Below are 17,353 nucleotides of genomic sequence, written 5' to 3' on the forward strand. Positions count from 1 at the left end.
TGCCATGCAAGTGTTTGACAATATCACGTTTTCCAGTGTGCTGTTAATAAGAGCAGGTCACGTGAGCCAGTGTCAGTGAGCCTAAGGGGGTCAGCTTAATTGGGTAATGTAGTTAATAACATCTGAAGGGTGATGAATGGCCAGAGCTCTTTCTTGCGGAGTTCTCACACAACTAATTAGTTCCATTAAAAGCCGCAGTTAAAGGAAGTCCGAAGAAAACTGATTAACTTAAACTATCTGGATTCAGTCATTTTCAGGCTATTGGTACACATTACGGGATGTGTCCTTATTTATAAGCTTGTTTATGTATCCTTATTTATATATCTGTTTTTAGCACAGTCAATGGTGGCTGCTTATTTTCCACGTAATATCCCTTTTGAAAGATGAAAAAAGGAAAGCATACCCTTTAATTAAATCAACATCTAGGACCTTTTTTTATTGCCAATTAACTTGGTTCAGTTACTTGAAAGGGTTTTCATTTTAAAGAGACTCGGGTAAGCGAGATGATGGGCAGCTCCAATTGCTACTTTTAGAATAATTTGCTGATTTTTATCTGCACTACCATAATATGTCTGCTTTGAAATGAAAGGACTGAAAAAAATGTTTTATTGGAAACCACAGTCATCAAAGATATATAATGTATTCTCTGCATGATGTTTTTGCGTTATATTCTCACAACTTAAGCTTTGTTGTGAAATCAGAATCAATGTTGTGGGTGATTTAAAGTAATTTTAGTCAATGATTATAAGCATACCATTCTGTTAGATCTCAGCACACAAGAAAAGCGCATATTCCTCCAGTTCTTCCTCTCAGCTTGTGACTTGTCTCTGTGAGGACAGTCGCCCTGAGGAATGGGATGCTGTATTTCTCGAGCATCCCCAGGAGTGGCAGAACACAAAAAGGAATGACACAGATTATGGGAGATTTATAGGACTGATGAATACACCCTCTTTTATGCCCCTCAAAACAGCTTTTCATCAGCTCCTCACAGTGTGTCCAAGTGATGGATGAGAGCAGTGTCGGTTCTCCTTGTCCACTCCTCAAGCTGTTTATGCTCTGTCTGTCCCATCCTAGATGCAGATTTACCTTTACAATTCGGATGACTTTGACAGCCTCAGCGCTGCCATCAAGGAAAGACGCATCATTGCTGCCATGTCCGTCTTCTTTGAGGTAAGGAATCACCAGCTCTGAAGGTCAAGACAAATGTAATCTGAAGAAAACTGAGACTACACGGTTGCACTTGTAGTTCCCTTGAACAGAGACATTTTTATGTCATGTTTCTAGGGATGACGAGGGCCAGTCTGTTGGTCAGCCCACTTCTTTGATCCTGTCAGAAATATCTCTGTGGTTATGCTAGATAGCTATTTTAAAGATGTATCCTTTATATCAATATTAGTTTTCTCAAAAGCATTTATTTGCGTTACTTACATAAATTGTGATTACTTGAAACTATGAACAATAGAAACCAAGTGGATGGTTAAAGGTCACATGTCATGGCCATTTCCACTGATCATAATTCCATTGTTGAGGTCTACTAGAATAGATACTGTGCAATTTTCCAAACTCACATTGGTTTCGCATACAGCATCTCTGTAAAGTATGTGTATTCAGCAGTATTCACTCTCTCCACTAAACGGCTCGTTGCAGCTCTTGCCCCCCCCCCTCCCTGTGAGCCCAGTGTGCTCCGATTGGTCGGGACCAGTCGGGACGTTGTGAATCGCGCTGAGCTCCGTGGAGGTGTGATTTCCTTGTTTAGCGATACACAGCGAAATACAGCCAAACTCACCCTGAGCACACACAAAGTCACAGCCGAAGTAAAAACAATAAGTGTGGCTTGATATTGAGTAAGAAAAAGGTTGATAAACGCTGTGAGAATGGGTCTGCGAGAATTTCGCCGCGATCCCAACTGTCTGTTATCAGCCTGCAGCCAGGGAGGAGAAATCAGCAGAGCTGCCTGCACTGAGTGTGTGAGGAAATCCGTGGATTGGTCAATTTGGACCAATCAGCGGGGGCTTAACGTAACGGCTCCACGGATTGGTCCATTTCGTTCCGGGGACGACATGACATCATGATGTACCCGGAAGAATCAAATGGACAGTGACGTATCTCCAACGAGGCGTTTTGGGGAGGTATTTTCTGTGTTAGAGTTTTACTCGCTACATGGTGTACTTTGAGGGTTTTGACTCTGCACACCATTTACATGCATAAAAACCTTCATAACACACAAGGGGACGGGTAATAACCGGAAAAGCATGACATGTCACCTTTAAATAAATATCCCAAAATGAAAGAAAAACAGAAATGCAGCGGTGGGAATTGTGCTAAGAAAATAAGAGTTATTGTCAAATACAAGATGGAAAAAGGACATTTGATGAGGCAATTTTGACTCAAGGGGGATAGTTGTACCTGTATAATTCCAATTGAGTAAAGGACCGAGTTGGTAATTCGCTTTGGAGGTCAATACATGTTATCTAATCATTAGTATTGTTTTTTGGCACCTGTGTTGGGATAGGAGAGTTTATCTTCACCTAGTAGCCGATTATTTTTTCTATTTACTGTAGCACATTGCAGATTGCTAACCCAGATACTACAAATTGTCCCCTGAAGGTCTGCACACATAAGCTCTTAATGGACAAGAATGGTCCTAATTTCTGTTAACAGTTAAAACACTTCAAAGATTTATGAACTGTGAAAAAGCATAGACCAGCAGCACATGTTGTGCTCTTAGTTTCTATTAGCAGTATCTTTACGATTGATGGCAGGCGATCAATGCAGGCTAACTTTCAGCTTAATAGTATATAGACAAGGGTCAGCTCTCAGGAAGAGCGAGGCTGGAATGGGGACACAGGTGTTTGTAATGTAGGTCTACTCTCAGACACTGATAAACCGTGTGTGTACGAGGACCTAAATGCCTCCGCTGGGTCCTGACAGCCCTATTGCTTACTGCAATTAGCACCACCATACACAATCCGCTGAACAGCAGTTTACAGTGCAAGAGTTTTTAAAGCGGACACACACACATTGGCTCAGATTCACCATTTCTAATCAATGAGCAGAGTTCTTCCTTGTCTCCCCAAAGGCCTATTAATGGCCTCTGAGGTGTGCATATTATCCACATTCAGCATTCAGTTCCACACAATTATTCTCCTCTGACTGACCTGAATTAATGTTGAGCAAGAGAAGATTGGTCCCCTCATCCCAACACTGTTTTGCCCAGTCCTGTCTCTTAACTAGGACGTTTGGGAATATTGCAGAATGTGGGGCTGAACAACATTTGCCAGTCTTCAATCATTTCAAAGAATTAGCTGTAGGCCTAATAGATAAGGAGGGAATCAACACTGGTGTTGGTTCTCTGGAGACGCTAAAGCTTAGGGCCAAACGGCCTCATACGGTTACTGAATACCTCCTGCTAAAGGATATCTTTCAAAGCTCATAAAATGAGAAAATGTGCTCACAAAAATGTAATAATAAAAAAAGAAAATACATATATAATGGAAAATTGAATCACACTTTCCCCCAAAGAACCATTAATATTGATAATCAAGGTTTGGTTGTAAATACCATTTATAAGTTACGCAATACAGTACTGTGTAGTCGTGAGTACAACCCCAGAAACAACAATCATCTTTGACGTGCACTTTCAAAATCGTACTAAAATGGACGTCATAGACTTCACAATACCAATAGATGGCATTAGCTGGCTTATATTTTGTTTGTAGAGATGTTGCCCTCATTGTGTCCACTCCCTGTATTTTGTTCACATTGATTGTCTTTAGTCATTATGGGAGATTATTGTTTGGATCTTGTAATCCCTTTTGTAATCTCTTGTCTCTGGCCATTTCCTGCAGCTGGGGCAAAAAGACAATCCAGCTGTAGAACCCATCATCCAGGGATTGAAAGGAGTAGTGCATCACGGTAAGGAATGGAAATGTTTTTTGTACACTGATTGCTTTTTTTCCTCCACATGAAACACAACTTAGAAAATGTGGTTAATTCGGTATTTGCAAAAGCTATTATCCTTACGAAATCCCTCTGACTTTGCTGTTTTGCTTGATCCTAGAGGTACATTCCCAGTGATAGTGAAGACATTGTGCTCCTCCCCTTACCTTTTAGAACAAACATTAATGCTCTTCCTTTAAGCATTGGTCTTCATCAGAAAAACAAACAAACACATTGGAATCTAAACACAAGATATGAGGAGAGTTTAACTTCAAAAGGAAGAAACATTTGCAAGATACCGCCTCTCCCTTGGTAGTACAGCTCCACAGCAGGAGACCTCCGAGGAGCTTCACTTGCAGAGAAAGAGCAGTTAAATTACATCTGAGCCTCAACTATACAACACTCTTATTCTGACTCAGACATACATGTGTATGGATTGTTGGCCCTGGCTCCTGCGTAGGCTAAAACTCACACTTAAACTGTTAATGTCTGTTCATGGCATTTTTTCTTACATTTCTGGCTGCTATGCTGCCTTTACTACATGCGTGACTTATGCAGACCATAAACAGATGTTTTAATGTGACTTTGTAATCCTTCACTGCCTCTTAGGACACAGCAACTCTGTTTACACAGACACGTATGGCTTCTTTTACAACCTGCCCCTGATGGTCTTTATGTGAGCATAAGCACACAGTGACAAGGACATGTAAATGGACGAAGATATATAGGAGCATAGAGTTATTGCTGTTTTCACACTAGTGCTGGGCTTCATGAGTCGTTTTTAATTTCAATTTCACACTCTGTACTTTCCTGGAGATGGGTATTTGATGTTATTTGGTATTTAATGGGTTCGGTTTTGACTTTTGCATTGAGCAAAAAAATCTTCTGACTGAGCAGGAAAATAAAAGAACATGTCAGGGGGGGGGAAGCTCACTTAGAGACCACTGTAGAGTTTTTTTAAAAGCTTGTGAATTGGCTCCAGAATCTGAAAATAGGTCGCTTTTTTCAGTGAATTTTCTGCACTCAAAATTCCATTGAAGTAATTGCAGTATGGACATTTTTTATTCTCTGGTTGCTCTATTATCAGCTGGGAGACCATTGTACCTCTGGTTTCCTTTCCGTACGGGTATGCTTTTTTTTGCTACACAACCTTGATTAAGACAGGTTGCCAAAACACTTAATTGTACAAAGTCATTTTATGAATCTCCATCAGCCTTGTAAAGTGGCTAACCCTTTCACAGATGTTCGTGCTCTAATACCACAGTATCTCATTTTCCGGCTGAGAGAGAGCTCAGTGTGGGTGTGGTGGTTGTTGGACTGTCTTCCTGCTGGCTGCTAAATGCTCCTCGCCTCCTCCCCTGTTAGGTTGGTTGGTTTTCCGCTAGCTCGTTATCCCACAGTCATCCATCCATCAGCATCTCGGCGGCCCATGGGCGATAGGGCACGTACACTGTCTGAAGACGGGGAGAAGAAAGGCTGTGAATACTGAATTTGACTTTGAGTACAGATGAGGCATGGGGGCGAGGCTTCCAGTGCCTCTGTAGTCATATCAGTCCTATCACCCCGAGCTTCTGCTGTTTTAGACAAGTTCATGAGCTGTGAGAGATTGTATTTGACATAAATTCCGCTTTATTTGTGTTTTTCATGTCATAATTCAAGCGAAAAACAAGCCCACTAGCATAACCCACACAGCGTAATTGCAGGGGATAAAAGGATCTTCCTGCTGTTCTGTTTTGTTTTTCTTTACACAGCTTTGCATGGTTCTGATCATGGAGGACAGAACTGAGCCGGTAATCATTTGGATCAGTCTTAATCCCTGCAGCCCATGTGACAGTTGTTACACGTAGAGTAGGCAACCACCCAGCCACGGATCAGCTGTCAGAGCAGGCCATTTTATCTGACTCCTCTCCCGTTGCTCCTTTCTACGGAGGACCAAAGGGAGATATTTGTGTAAAGAGATTTGGCCAGAGTGACAACCGCTGTCACCATAATTCCACTATTGGAGGTTCAGGAAAGCATGGGGGCGAAATGAAATAAAATAAATATATGTTAACATTGGACTAAATGTAACTGTAGATATGCAGAGTTTTCAGTAAAGTTATTAAGGATGGTAAGAATGTTCTATTTGTGTACCCTGACACATTTTGATCCCATGCTCTACCCAGAAAAGGAAACAAACCTCAGGTCGTTCATTCTGAGGGATCTGCTGCCGTCGTCCGTGGACAATTACTACCGATACACCGGCTCTCTGACCACCCCGCCCTGCATCAAGGTGGTGGAGTGGATCATCTTCTCCAGGCCTGTGTATCTGTCCCACTCACAGGTGTGTTAACTCCCCACACATACATGCCAAGACATTCTTCATTTGCACACAGTCACTGGATCACTTGCTGTACCAAGTTTTCACCGCACAAGCAATTTCTCCCCTCATCTACCTCTCCTCCTTCTTCCCGTTTTCCCTCGTTCCTCCCCAACTCCTCTGCATATGAACCATAACTGCTCATATAGTGGATGAGTAAGCAGGGACGGCGAGCCAATTACTCGCCTTGGAATGATAGTGTGTGATCACTTTCATGCATATACTATGCTGTTGGTCTGAGACTATAGCGTCTTAAATATAATACTGTTGCACACGGAGGCTGCTAATAACACAATTAAAATTGGTCAAGTACAGAAATGTTCATTAATTTAAATTAGCGCAGTACATTTTTTACATATGTTGAGTGCAAAATGAAGCATTTTATAGGACTCGGCTATATGCTTTACAGCAGTTTAACTATGCTGATCCCATACACAGTACATTGCTGCATCTTTTATACATACAATTCTTGGGTAACTCAGCTGCGTATTCTCTAGAGCGTTCTGTGCGGTAGAAATGTGCAGGGCTCAGTGGAATTTCTATTAACTTGCAAGAGGACAAATCTTTTGTTCAAAAATGACATCTGCTGCAAGAATATTGACCAGCGCCACAATGTTTGTGACGCTTACAGATAGTCTTTTATGAACCTGTAATTTATTTCACCAAGCACGCATAGGACACATTGATTCCCCAGTATCTGTAATATGTAGTCATTACAGCGCGCGGCGGGAGATCATTCAGGGCAATCAATGACCACAAATTTGCCCCATTGAGAAGTTACAGCCCAGTAGGTAGCCAGGATGATGATTGAGCTCTGTGCCTACTGCTGCCTGTGGTGTGGATGTTTCTTGCAAATACTCTGCAGCAGTTGTGAACAGTCAGCTGCTGGCAAGTGGCTAAAAATGCAGTCCTGCATGATATATATTTTATTCAACACACACACACACACACACACACACACACACACACACACACACACACACACACACACACACACACCCATAGTAACACTATCACTTAAATGTTGCTTCAATAGCTATTCTCTGTTTCTTTCCCTCTAGCTGGAGGCCTTTTACTCCATCTTTACAACAGAGCAACAGGACCACGTCAAGTCTGTCGAGTACCTGAGGAACAACTTCCGGCCCCTGCAGGACCTGGATGATAGGAAAGTCTTTAAGTCGGCTGTAAAGGACGCATGGCAGAGAGATTTAACCGATGTCCTGAGTAGTCCTCACAGCACTGAGGCTTCAAGAGGTAAGCGTTGTCCTCCATTGTATCACATTCCCCCTGTTTTTTTAACCACAGCACCACTGATTTTACCAATGATTACAATCCTGTGCATTTCTTCCTAAACATCAAATTGCCTACATTTTTTGTTAAGGTAAGCGGTTAGTATAGTTCATTACTGTGTAAACTGCAGTTATATCAGAGATCCGCTTATGTCAAATCCCATTCAAAAGCTGACTACAAAGCAGATATGTAGTTTACAATGATAATGTTTTTTTGTTTTGTTATTGTTTTCTAAACGATGTGTCCTGGACTTTAAACATTGGCAAACAAAATCAGACTCAGTTCTAGCCGATTGAACATTGATTTTCTTGATTGAAATGTCAACTGTCCCTGGAAGGGTTTGTTAGCTGTATAGTAACATTAGCTTCATGAGGCAATTGAACATTTTGCCTGTCTTTTTGAGGTTTCCAGCTGACTGGTATTAAGATGACAACCCTCAAGGGGGTGTTTAATATAGATGTGATGTCTACATGATATTGTGGTAAGAGGCTGAGGCTTTGGCTGGATGTTTCATGCAAAACACAGCAGCCTGACCAGTTAATGGTACGTGCATAGGAAAGGGAAATAAATATAGAATTGGAGGATGAAATAGAATTGGAGGATGAAACCCTCTTTAATTGTCACACATACAGTGACATTTGACCTCTGCATTTAACAGAAGTGGGAGTTAGTCCTAGTGTTATTAGTATGATAAAGAAAAAGGATATGCTGACTCTCCTAGGAAGGGCTATGGTACTTGCATTTGGTAAGCTAGTCAGCCTGACATGCTTGCCTTGCCATGTCTCCTTACTAATGAAGAATGAAAGGATTATCACAAGACCCCTGGGTGTACAGTCTGCATTGCATAGGGCTAGTAAATTGGGCATATTGAGTCCTTGTGGGATTTGTCGCAGAAATTGTTTATTTTCTCATGTCCCATATAAATCTGCAATCTCTACGTAAAAAAAAGGTAGGTTGGAAGATAAATTGTGATCCTTAATGTCATATTAAGGATCACAATTTGTCTTCCAACCTACCTTTTTTTTCTGGTGAAAATAATAATTGAGAATATTGATTGTGTTTGGGAGCAATGTTCAGGAAGCTTAACTAGCTAAGCTCAGCACAGAGACCAATTCAGACTTGGCTCTAATCAGTAGGTCAGTAAATTAACATGGACTAAGCAAGTCATTATTTTTAGTAGGGACATTTTCTTACAGAGCAAATTCTGCTTAAAATCACCACATCAATAGTTGAACATTTGGTTTTAGAAAAAGATTGGTCTCTCATCATAATACACATGTAATGTATCATTGTTACAAGTCATTGTTATATCAAAGAACATGTTAAAACAAAGCTCAGACCTCATGCAGGGCATGATTAGTGTATTTTTGTTCTTCTCTCTTTTATGTGTGTTTCTTGCGGCGCTTGCTTTAACCGAACAGTACAGGAAATATGGACACTAATGAGAAAGGCTGCTGCGCCTTAAAGTGGTGTTGTTGGTGTCTGGTGGGGAGAATTGATTGGGAATGCTTGTGATGAAGTTGGAGCACTCTCACAAGGCCGATCAGCAATCATCATTAATATGTGGCACAGCTAAAATAGACCCATACAAATTAAGTTGTGAAATTGCTTTTGTGGCATTATGTCAGGAGGCAGAATGAATGTGGACCAGTGCCTCTCCATTTTTGTTCACTTCCCCCTCCCCTTGCTCCTTTTCTTTGTGTGCATTTCTATTTGACTGTACTTTAATGTAAGAATCCATACTTTATAGGAGGCGCTGGGAGTTAACACTGTCAGTCCTATTTTCAGGGGTAGCATCTGTCAAGGTTGTGTAAGGTTGGATATTTATCTGTGCACAGTAAAGGATGGCTTTGCTTATAAATGTTCTGAGAGCCAGGGCCATACCTTGACTGAATGTTCCATCAATTTGGTTTTTACAGCCATCAAAGTTGTTGAGCTGTTAGCGATGCATAGCTCTGACGCACCATACAGGTAAGTAATATTGCCGTGGTATAATGGACAGTGTTTGCTTTATTACTCTAGCACTGTGATATTTAGTCAATGGTGATATGGTCCATAGGGCTGCAACAGACCTTTATTTTGACCATGAATTAGCAGAAAAAGTGTTGTATCTAAAACCTTTCAGTAAACAGTGAAAAAGCCTTGAACCTGCTTTCTTTTTACTGAGTACATTGAAAACCATGTCATGCTTTACCAATACCAGTGGATTTACACATTTATAAAAGTGTATATATGTGTAAACAAATCATAAAGAAATTAGTTATCTTACTGTTTGCCAGTTTATTTCTCTCAGCTGTTAAAGTTTGGCAGTAGCTGTAGCAAGTCACACATTATGATAAAATATGAATTGCAAGTACTGTGGTTAGTGTTGTTATTAAGCCCTCGGATGACATACATAATTTACATTTCCTGTAAATAAAAAAATAAAAATAGAATGCATGTTCAAATCGGCTTTATCAGGTTTTTCAATTAAATGTTTGTTTTTTGCAATATATTCTACAGCTTGGTTAGGAGATATCAGTTTTACTGCTGTTTGTAGACAACTTTAATGTAGGATCTGTCGAAGATGTGTGTTCTGTCTGAGTGCCATTGTGGACTGAGAAACCAATATGAGGCTGGTTTTTGGATGTTACAGTGAGTCTATTCACTGAAGATTCCTATGATGTTTCAGTAGAGACCATGTTAAGTAATTGCGCCAGTGATGAAACATTAGTAACTATTCATTAAAATCGCACTGTGTCTCAGTTGAAGTTTTTCTTTTCAGTTGAATCTGAGACAAAACCATTTGCATACATTTGTTTTTGAGCAGATTAACAGGCGCACCTATTCATTTCGCAGCCAAACTGTCATTTTATTAAAAGGTTTTCATAAAATGAACACTTACCTTAGATCAATGATTTTTTTATTAATACAGCATTCCATGTTTGCTCACCAGTAAACCAAATGTAAAAAAGTTGCCCCAATTATTGCGAACAAAAGAGGTTTAACAAAATACAAATACAAACAAGAATCACAGCCGTGTTCTATTTCAAGCTGCCCCATATGTGTTGATAAGATATTTATCTTGTACTTTAGATCCACGCCTACTGTCGATATTATCGTTGCCGGTGCTCTAGTGTTGATTGTGAAAAGGATGGTAGCTGACATGACGGTAATGATGCAGGCAGTAGAACCATGATGATGTCTTCAGCTGTCATTAAAATATCTGTTTTTGAGCTACTGAAGTTGACAACGAACATCCGACGGGTTATAATGCATTTCACACCTGTCACACCTCATCAACACCCCAAGATATTTTTGCTATTGTGTGTGTGTGTTTTTCCCCTGTGTACCTCTGACTGATTTCCTCCCACACTGTCTCCCTTTCACATGTCATGGTGCATAATTTGCACCATAGCTTCACTTTGTAAATGGTGGTGACAATTTCAATTTGACAGAAACCCTATGTGCATATAATCAGCTGACACTGGTTCATGATTGCTGTTGCCCTGATGTGTTGAATAGAATGTCCAGATTGTCCCTTACTCATACTGACTGATGTGTAAATATCCAATCTGCAGTCTACACTGCCACCTTGAGGCTGACTTACTTACTTTTTATATTCATCTCTTTGTGCATCCTGTTTAATGTTGCACAGACAGGAACTTGCAAATGACATATGGACAGGAAGTTGGACTATTATCTCTACCACATGTTTAGTACTACACCCAGCTGTTTAGTATTCTAACTGGAATCTCTTGCCGTGCTGTGGCATGAAAATGACACAAATGTCCATAATGACAATCTGCACTGACACCCGTTTTGTACGTGACCCAAGTTAAACCTCCAGGAGTCATTTTTTGACAATGAGTTACTATATTATTGTGCACTTGTAGAAATTCCTCAAGTGATGGCTTTCAGTCAAGTCAGCAGCAGACAGTAATAATAGGCTTGTAAAAAGGCAACCACAAATGGGCACAAATACATATGGTCAGGTCAAGCAGTACTCCTGAAACAGCCTTTCAGAAGATTGTGGAAAGTGACTGTTTTTTGCTGCTTCTTCATCCCACTCCCTTCTACTTTCTGGACTTACAGTGTGCAGCAGTGCCCCGGTGAACATGAAGATCCAGCCACTCAACCAAACTGCGCTGATGGTGACCTGGGAGCGCCCTCTGACCGTCTACCACCCCCCCCATCACCAGTTACATGGTCTCCTACAGCTGGGTGAAACGAGAAGTTGCTAACGAAATGACCTTCACCAACACTGGGGACCAGAGTATGGTGTGTATTATTATCACCTGATTGGTTTTCACAGTATCTGATGTATGAGGCTGGATCAGCCCAGTGTATATAGGAGGTGACATGTTGTGATGTCCTCTGCTCAGGGCTGTTGCATGAAATGAGGGCCTGTACTGTCTCTGTCACTTACCTGTCTAAGAATAGACACACAGGACTGTCGCACACAATGACAAGTCTAACTGATACATATGTAATGTGTTGACAATGCGCCAGTGGCCTTGTCTCAGTTAAATCTTTTTCCATCTATTTATATTTTACTCTGAGATTCAGGTCAGTACATTATAGGCTCAAACAGAACTTACAGCAAAAAGTAAATCAGACAAGAACAACATAAATCAAATATTTATTTTTTTACTTTAACATCTTGGAAACTTCTTATCATTTGAAAAAAATAAGATTCGTTTCAGGCATCGAAAGGCTGCTCTTTGAACACAAACTGTCGTCTTTTAGCAACCTACGCAGGCAACTGTGCTCGTGTAATTCTTTAGATCTCAGTGTTTGTCAAGTTTTTGACACCACTCACACTTATGTTGTGTGCCTTGAGTTACCACTTCATTTATTTCTGTATCTATCAAACAGCACATTCACTGCCTGGCAGACATATACCCTCCCATCTGCAGGAGGTCACACCTACAGGGCTGTTCATTTTCCACGCACACTCTTCACCCTGGTCACACATTCTTCCATTTGAAGAAATTCCGACACCCAGCTGTGCAACTGCTTTAAAGCCCACTGACCCCCAGCTGCATGACTGCCTCTTTAGATATAAACTGTGCAGTGCCCCCCCCCCCACTGGTTCAGAGACTTGGGATCAGTTCCCTTGTGGCAGTTTTCCTGTACTTCCACCATGCGTTCCAGTAAATACAGTTCTCATCGTCATGGGTGAGAAGCTGGTGGGGGAGTTGCTGCACTACTGACTTCCACTGGTCGTTTGGAGCAGGGTTAATATCATACATTTAAGTCAAATAAGCAGTGATACATTTTTTGTAAACTGAAACTAATGAATACGGTTTGTTCTTTTATTAAACTCAAATTGAATTAAAACGATATTACCTGGTTCATAAAAATGAACTACTTTCATTTATTACAGTTATTGGTTTTTAGGTCTGAAATATCATTGTCTAAAAGGAGACAATACAATTAATTCCTGTCCTCTCTTGTGACATTGAACCACAGAAATTAAACTGGTTTGACATCCCATAAGTTGTCACAATGTGATTTATTGTATCACATCAAATGCCTTTTAATAAAACTGTTTAACTCAGAACTGATATGAACCAAAAACCAACAAGACTGGCAGTGAGGTGTATTCGTGTTGATTCTCCAAAATGCAGCTCACACCACACTGAGGATGGACCTTTTAGTGAACACCTTGTGTTAAGCAGTTTAATATTTAAACATTATTACATATTCATGATGTAGATTCTTACTGAAAGGAGTAGTTTATATAATTCAAAAATAAATCTCAGAAACAAATGATTATGAGTTTATCTTTACCTCTTAAACCTGCCTAAAGAGGAATGCATAGCTTACAAACTAATTACCAAAGCATTGGATGAGCAATGGACATGCAGGTTGGAATTAATAAGCAATCAGGCTTCCTGCAGTCTAAAACTCCCTCACTAAAATTAACCAATGCTATCCTCAGCTGGAGATAAATTGACACATATTTATTTCATTTAACGTCTGCGTCCATTAGAAGTGGGCAATTGCAATTCCCCCCTGTACTGGTTACATGCTACGCTCAGCATCCTTCAGCTACATTTACACACCTTTACCCCTCATCTCACCGCAGCCAAAGCCTTCCATTTTCCATATTCTGTGAGTTTGACATGAGATCCTCTATACTGGGTTTGAACTTGCTTGAGGCTTCAAAATGTGTTCATTAAACCTATATACTTCAACCCATGCATTGACCAGTAATTAGTCTTATTTGGTTACTAGCTGTCTTTAACAATTATCAGATTGAGTTTATTATCAACAATTTATTTGTTTGGACATAAAAAAAGAAGTTATTCTGTTGAGAGATGTCTAAATGATGTTGTTTTTCTACATTTATGGCAGATGGCTGACTGAAGGAATGATTGATGTGTCCATGAAGTGTTACAGTATATGTGGCTACACTCCATTAATACAAGCGCTATATCAGGCTCTTTACTGACTGTATTCTCTCCACATCTCTCTCTGCTCTCACTCTGTCTTATTTTGCCCACTTCATTCCCAATTCTATTTTCGCTTTCTATCTCTGGACACCTTTTTTATCTGAATATTTTACTTAATTGTTTTTTGAGAGCTGCTAGCTCTCCAACACCAGACGCAATCATCCATGTTCTGAAGGCCATTTAAATATAAGTAAAGCCATCTGCAAAGTGCACACAATTAAATTAGGCAGGAAATGAGGTTTAAACTGAATCAAAGTTTTGGGTCATACACTGCTGACAGCAGCTAGTATTTCCATTTCAGACACCATGATGTCTCCAAAGTATTTTCATCCACACATTATTTCAACATGTTTTCAATTGGTTTCAAGTGTTTTTATGTGCGTATTTTCTCTTGCAGAGAGCCATCATCACTAATGTGTCCCCTGAAGTGCTTTACCTGTTCAGAGTGCAGGCAGTGTGTCAGTATGACCTGCGCAGTGATTTCAGCCAAACACTGCTGTTCAGAGGTACCTGACCAAAACCCTCCAGCCATCTAGTCAAAATGTCTTCTTAAAGAATAACTCATTTCCCATGTCAGACACATGAAATGGATTTTAAAATGCTTGCTTGCTTTTTTGTTTCTCAGCTAATACAACAAGAATATTTGAAGGGTCTCGTATTGTGAAGACTGGCATGGTGAGTTGACCAGAAGATGGCAGTGCACATTTTTTGTATGTAAGTACCAGTCATGTTGTTCTGTTGCTCACTTTCCCTCTGCCTGTCTCCGTCAGCCCACAATTTCTCCAGCGTCCTCAGCAGACATGGCTCCCATCAGCTCTGGTTCATCCACTTGGACGTCCTCTGGCATCCACTTTTCCATTGTCTCCATGGCAACGGGGATGGGACCCTCCTCTAGTGGCAGCCAGGCCACGGTGGCATCGGTGGTGACGAGCACCTTGCTGGCAGGCTTGGGCGTAGGCGGAGGGGTCATCTCTTCTTTGCCCAGCTCTGTTTGGCCCACACAGACGCCCCCGGCAACGCAGAATCCCACTCGTCCTTCCACCCCGCCTGCCAAGTCGAGCACCGAGCAGCAGGCGGCGGCCCCGGGCCCTGATAAAGACACCCAGTCTGAAGAGAAGCAGGCTGCAAGTGAGGGCGAGGAGGAGGAGGAGGGGGAGAGAGAAGGAGAGCAAGATGAAGAAGAGGATGAGAAGAAGAAGAAGAGCAAGCCTGCACCTGATAATGAGAAGAAGCAGACGAACAGCACTGTGGCCAAAGAGCCTTTAATCGCCACCCCCGCATCCACAGCCAAAGAGAAAGGAGAACAGAAGCCTACAGTCAAAGGCACCGCAGCACCCGTGTGCACTGGTGGCGATGAGCTGGTCAACGTAGAGACAAATCTCACTGATGTAAATGCAGCCCCCACTCAGGAGCCTCGTAATGACACTGCAGAGATGCAGATTCCACAGAGCTCCACACTGTCCCCAAAAATCAGTAGTGATGGCAGGAGTATCTGGCCTTTCTCCGTACACACTGGTGAGAAGACCTCTCTCCCACTCAGTATTGTTTGATGTCCCTTCACAAACAGACTCAGCCCTTTTGAATTCACTGCAAAGCTTTGTCTCCTGTTGTCAGCTATCATACAAGACAGGGCTTTTCTCCAAAGCAGAATTTTAAAAATAACTACCAACAGTTACGGAGCCCATTGTAGAATAACAAACACATTGATTTAAGACAGTGACTACACTGGTTACAATTTCAGTCAAAGATAATGCTCCAGGCTTTTGTTTCACTACCACGCAGAGGCCTGAAGGCAGAATTAAGTCATCTGCCACAGGGTTCTGCCTTCAGAAAGCCCTTGAAGCATTTTTTAAAAGAGTTTGAGGTTATCGGAAGATATTTCGCCAGAATTGTTACCCTTTTATCATGAACAGTCTTTTTTTTCTGCTGTTAAAGGTGTCTCATTGTAAGGTTATGTATGTTTTTAACCACAATGATCATATGGTTTATTATTTTGTATAGGTGTATTTTAACTACGCTAAATATTTAGCTCAGGTTGACATATAAAATGAAAAGTACTTAAGTTTTAAGCATGTATGTGTAGAATTAAAACACCTTTAAATTTGGCGAGGCCCAGTGGTGGCATCAAAAAAGACACTTAAGCAGACACATCTGCATGCTAATACACCCCTCTTCTCCGTTATCAGTCCTGCAGACATGGAATAAAGGGCTAAAAGCAAGATGTTTTTTTCAAACAAAAACTTAATTTTAAAACTGCTGTAAATACATAAAACCCTACACATGGACACTTACAAGTTTGGAAATGAAATGTCATTTAGTATGATTGGTGCATGTATTTACGTGCATATGTTACTTTCCAGACACAACCATGTTGTCCAATGTGACCCGGGTCCCTCACCCGGGGATGGGGAGGATGGTGTGGATTGTCCCCTTGGTGGTGGTGTCCGCTCTCACACTGCTCTGCCTCATAATGCTGCTGATCGTGATGATCTACTGGAGGTGAGTTCAATTGACCTTTTTATAAACATGTATACCTCCTAAAATAAAGTTTGCTGGAACCATAAACAGCTTTGCATAAAGTGGTAATGCATACAGAAAATCCTCTGCTTGATTCAAGGGTATCACTGAGACCTCCCTCGGGGGTATGGAAAACTAGCTGCCCCTCACCCACACTGACCCCCACCCATAAATCTCACATTTCAGGTTAAGTGACACGCCTGCATGCATGTCTGGATTTCCCAGTCAGTCTGCTCCACATTCAGACCTGTCTGGTTTGATTGCGTCTGTATTTTGCACATCTTTGTATGTGAATGCATCAATCTTAAACAGTCTGGTAGAAAGACAGCTTTAATGCGTGCATGTCGTACATCAGGCCCATCACCCACCTGGGTGAGGGTCAGGAGAGCTGGAGGCCCGGCACAGCCAGAAGGGGTCCCAGCTGTGTCTTCATCTGCTGGGCTCATTTCCAGCCACTCTATTGGAGCCCCAGTAATTACACAGGCCAGGCCACTGGCACATATGGGATGGTTAATGAGTTACAAATAGCACTGTGGACCATCTCCTCAGCTGGTCCCATGAATATTTACTCTCTGCTTTTAGTTTGGTAGCATTTTGTTTATTTACTGCCTGAGATTAATTTGTGTAAATACATGAAATGTGTTAAATGCATTTCATAAGGACAAGGACATTTTTCTAGGTGTGAGATTGCTGCAGCAGTTTTTATGGGCCAACAACACCTTAATGTGCCTTTTTGTGGTGTCATATAATATAAGAGTGTGGTATAAATAACAGTCTGCTTATGAGCTCCACAGAGAACAGACCGTTG

The 17,353-nt window shown here is 41.2% G+C and overlaps 1 protein-coding gene across 1 annotated transcript in view; it reads left to right on the forward strand.

Annotated features, from left to right (window-relative positions):
- Positions 1–17,353, forward strand: part of ca16b (carbonic anhydrase XVI b) — a 108,905-nt gene that overhangs the window by 76,773 nt on the left and 14,779 nt on the right. The window contains 10 exon segments of the mRNA XM_034219040.1: positions 1,075–1,170; positions 3,849–3,915; positions 6,105–6,262; positions 7,360–7,552; positions 11,663–11,754; positions 11,756–11,848; positions 14,426–14,534; positions 14,654–14,703; positions 14,799–15,543; positions 16,389–16,527. Of these exon segments, the coding sequence (XP_034074931.1) occupies positions 1,075–1,170; positions 3,849–3,915; positions 6,105–6,262; positions 7,360–7,552; positions 11,663–11,754; positions 11,756–11,848; positions 14,426–14,534; positions 14,654–14,703; positions 14,799–15,543; positions 16,389–16,527 (1,742 nt within the window).

The sequence above is a fragment of the Gymnodraco acuticeps genome, unplaced genomic scaffold (genome assembly GCF_902827175.1).
Source record: "Gymnodraco acuticeps unplaced genomic scaffold, fGymAcu1.1, whole genome shotgun sequence".
Classification (NCBI taxonomy): Eukaryota; Metazoa; Chordata; class Actinopteri; order Perciformes; family Bathydraconidae; genus Gymnodraco; species Gymnodraco acuticeps.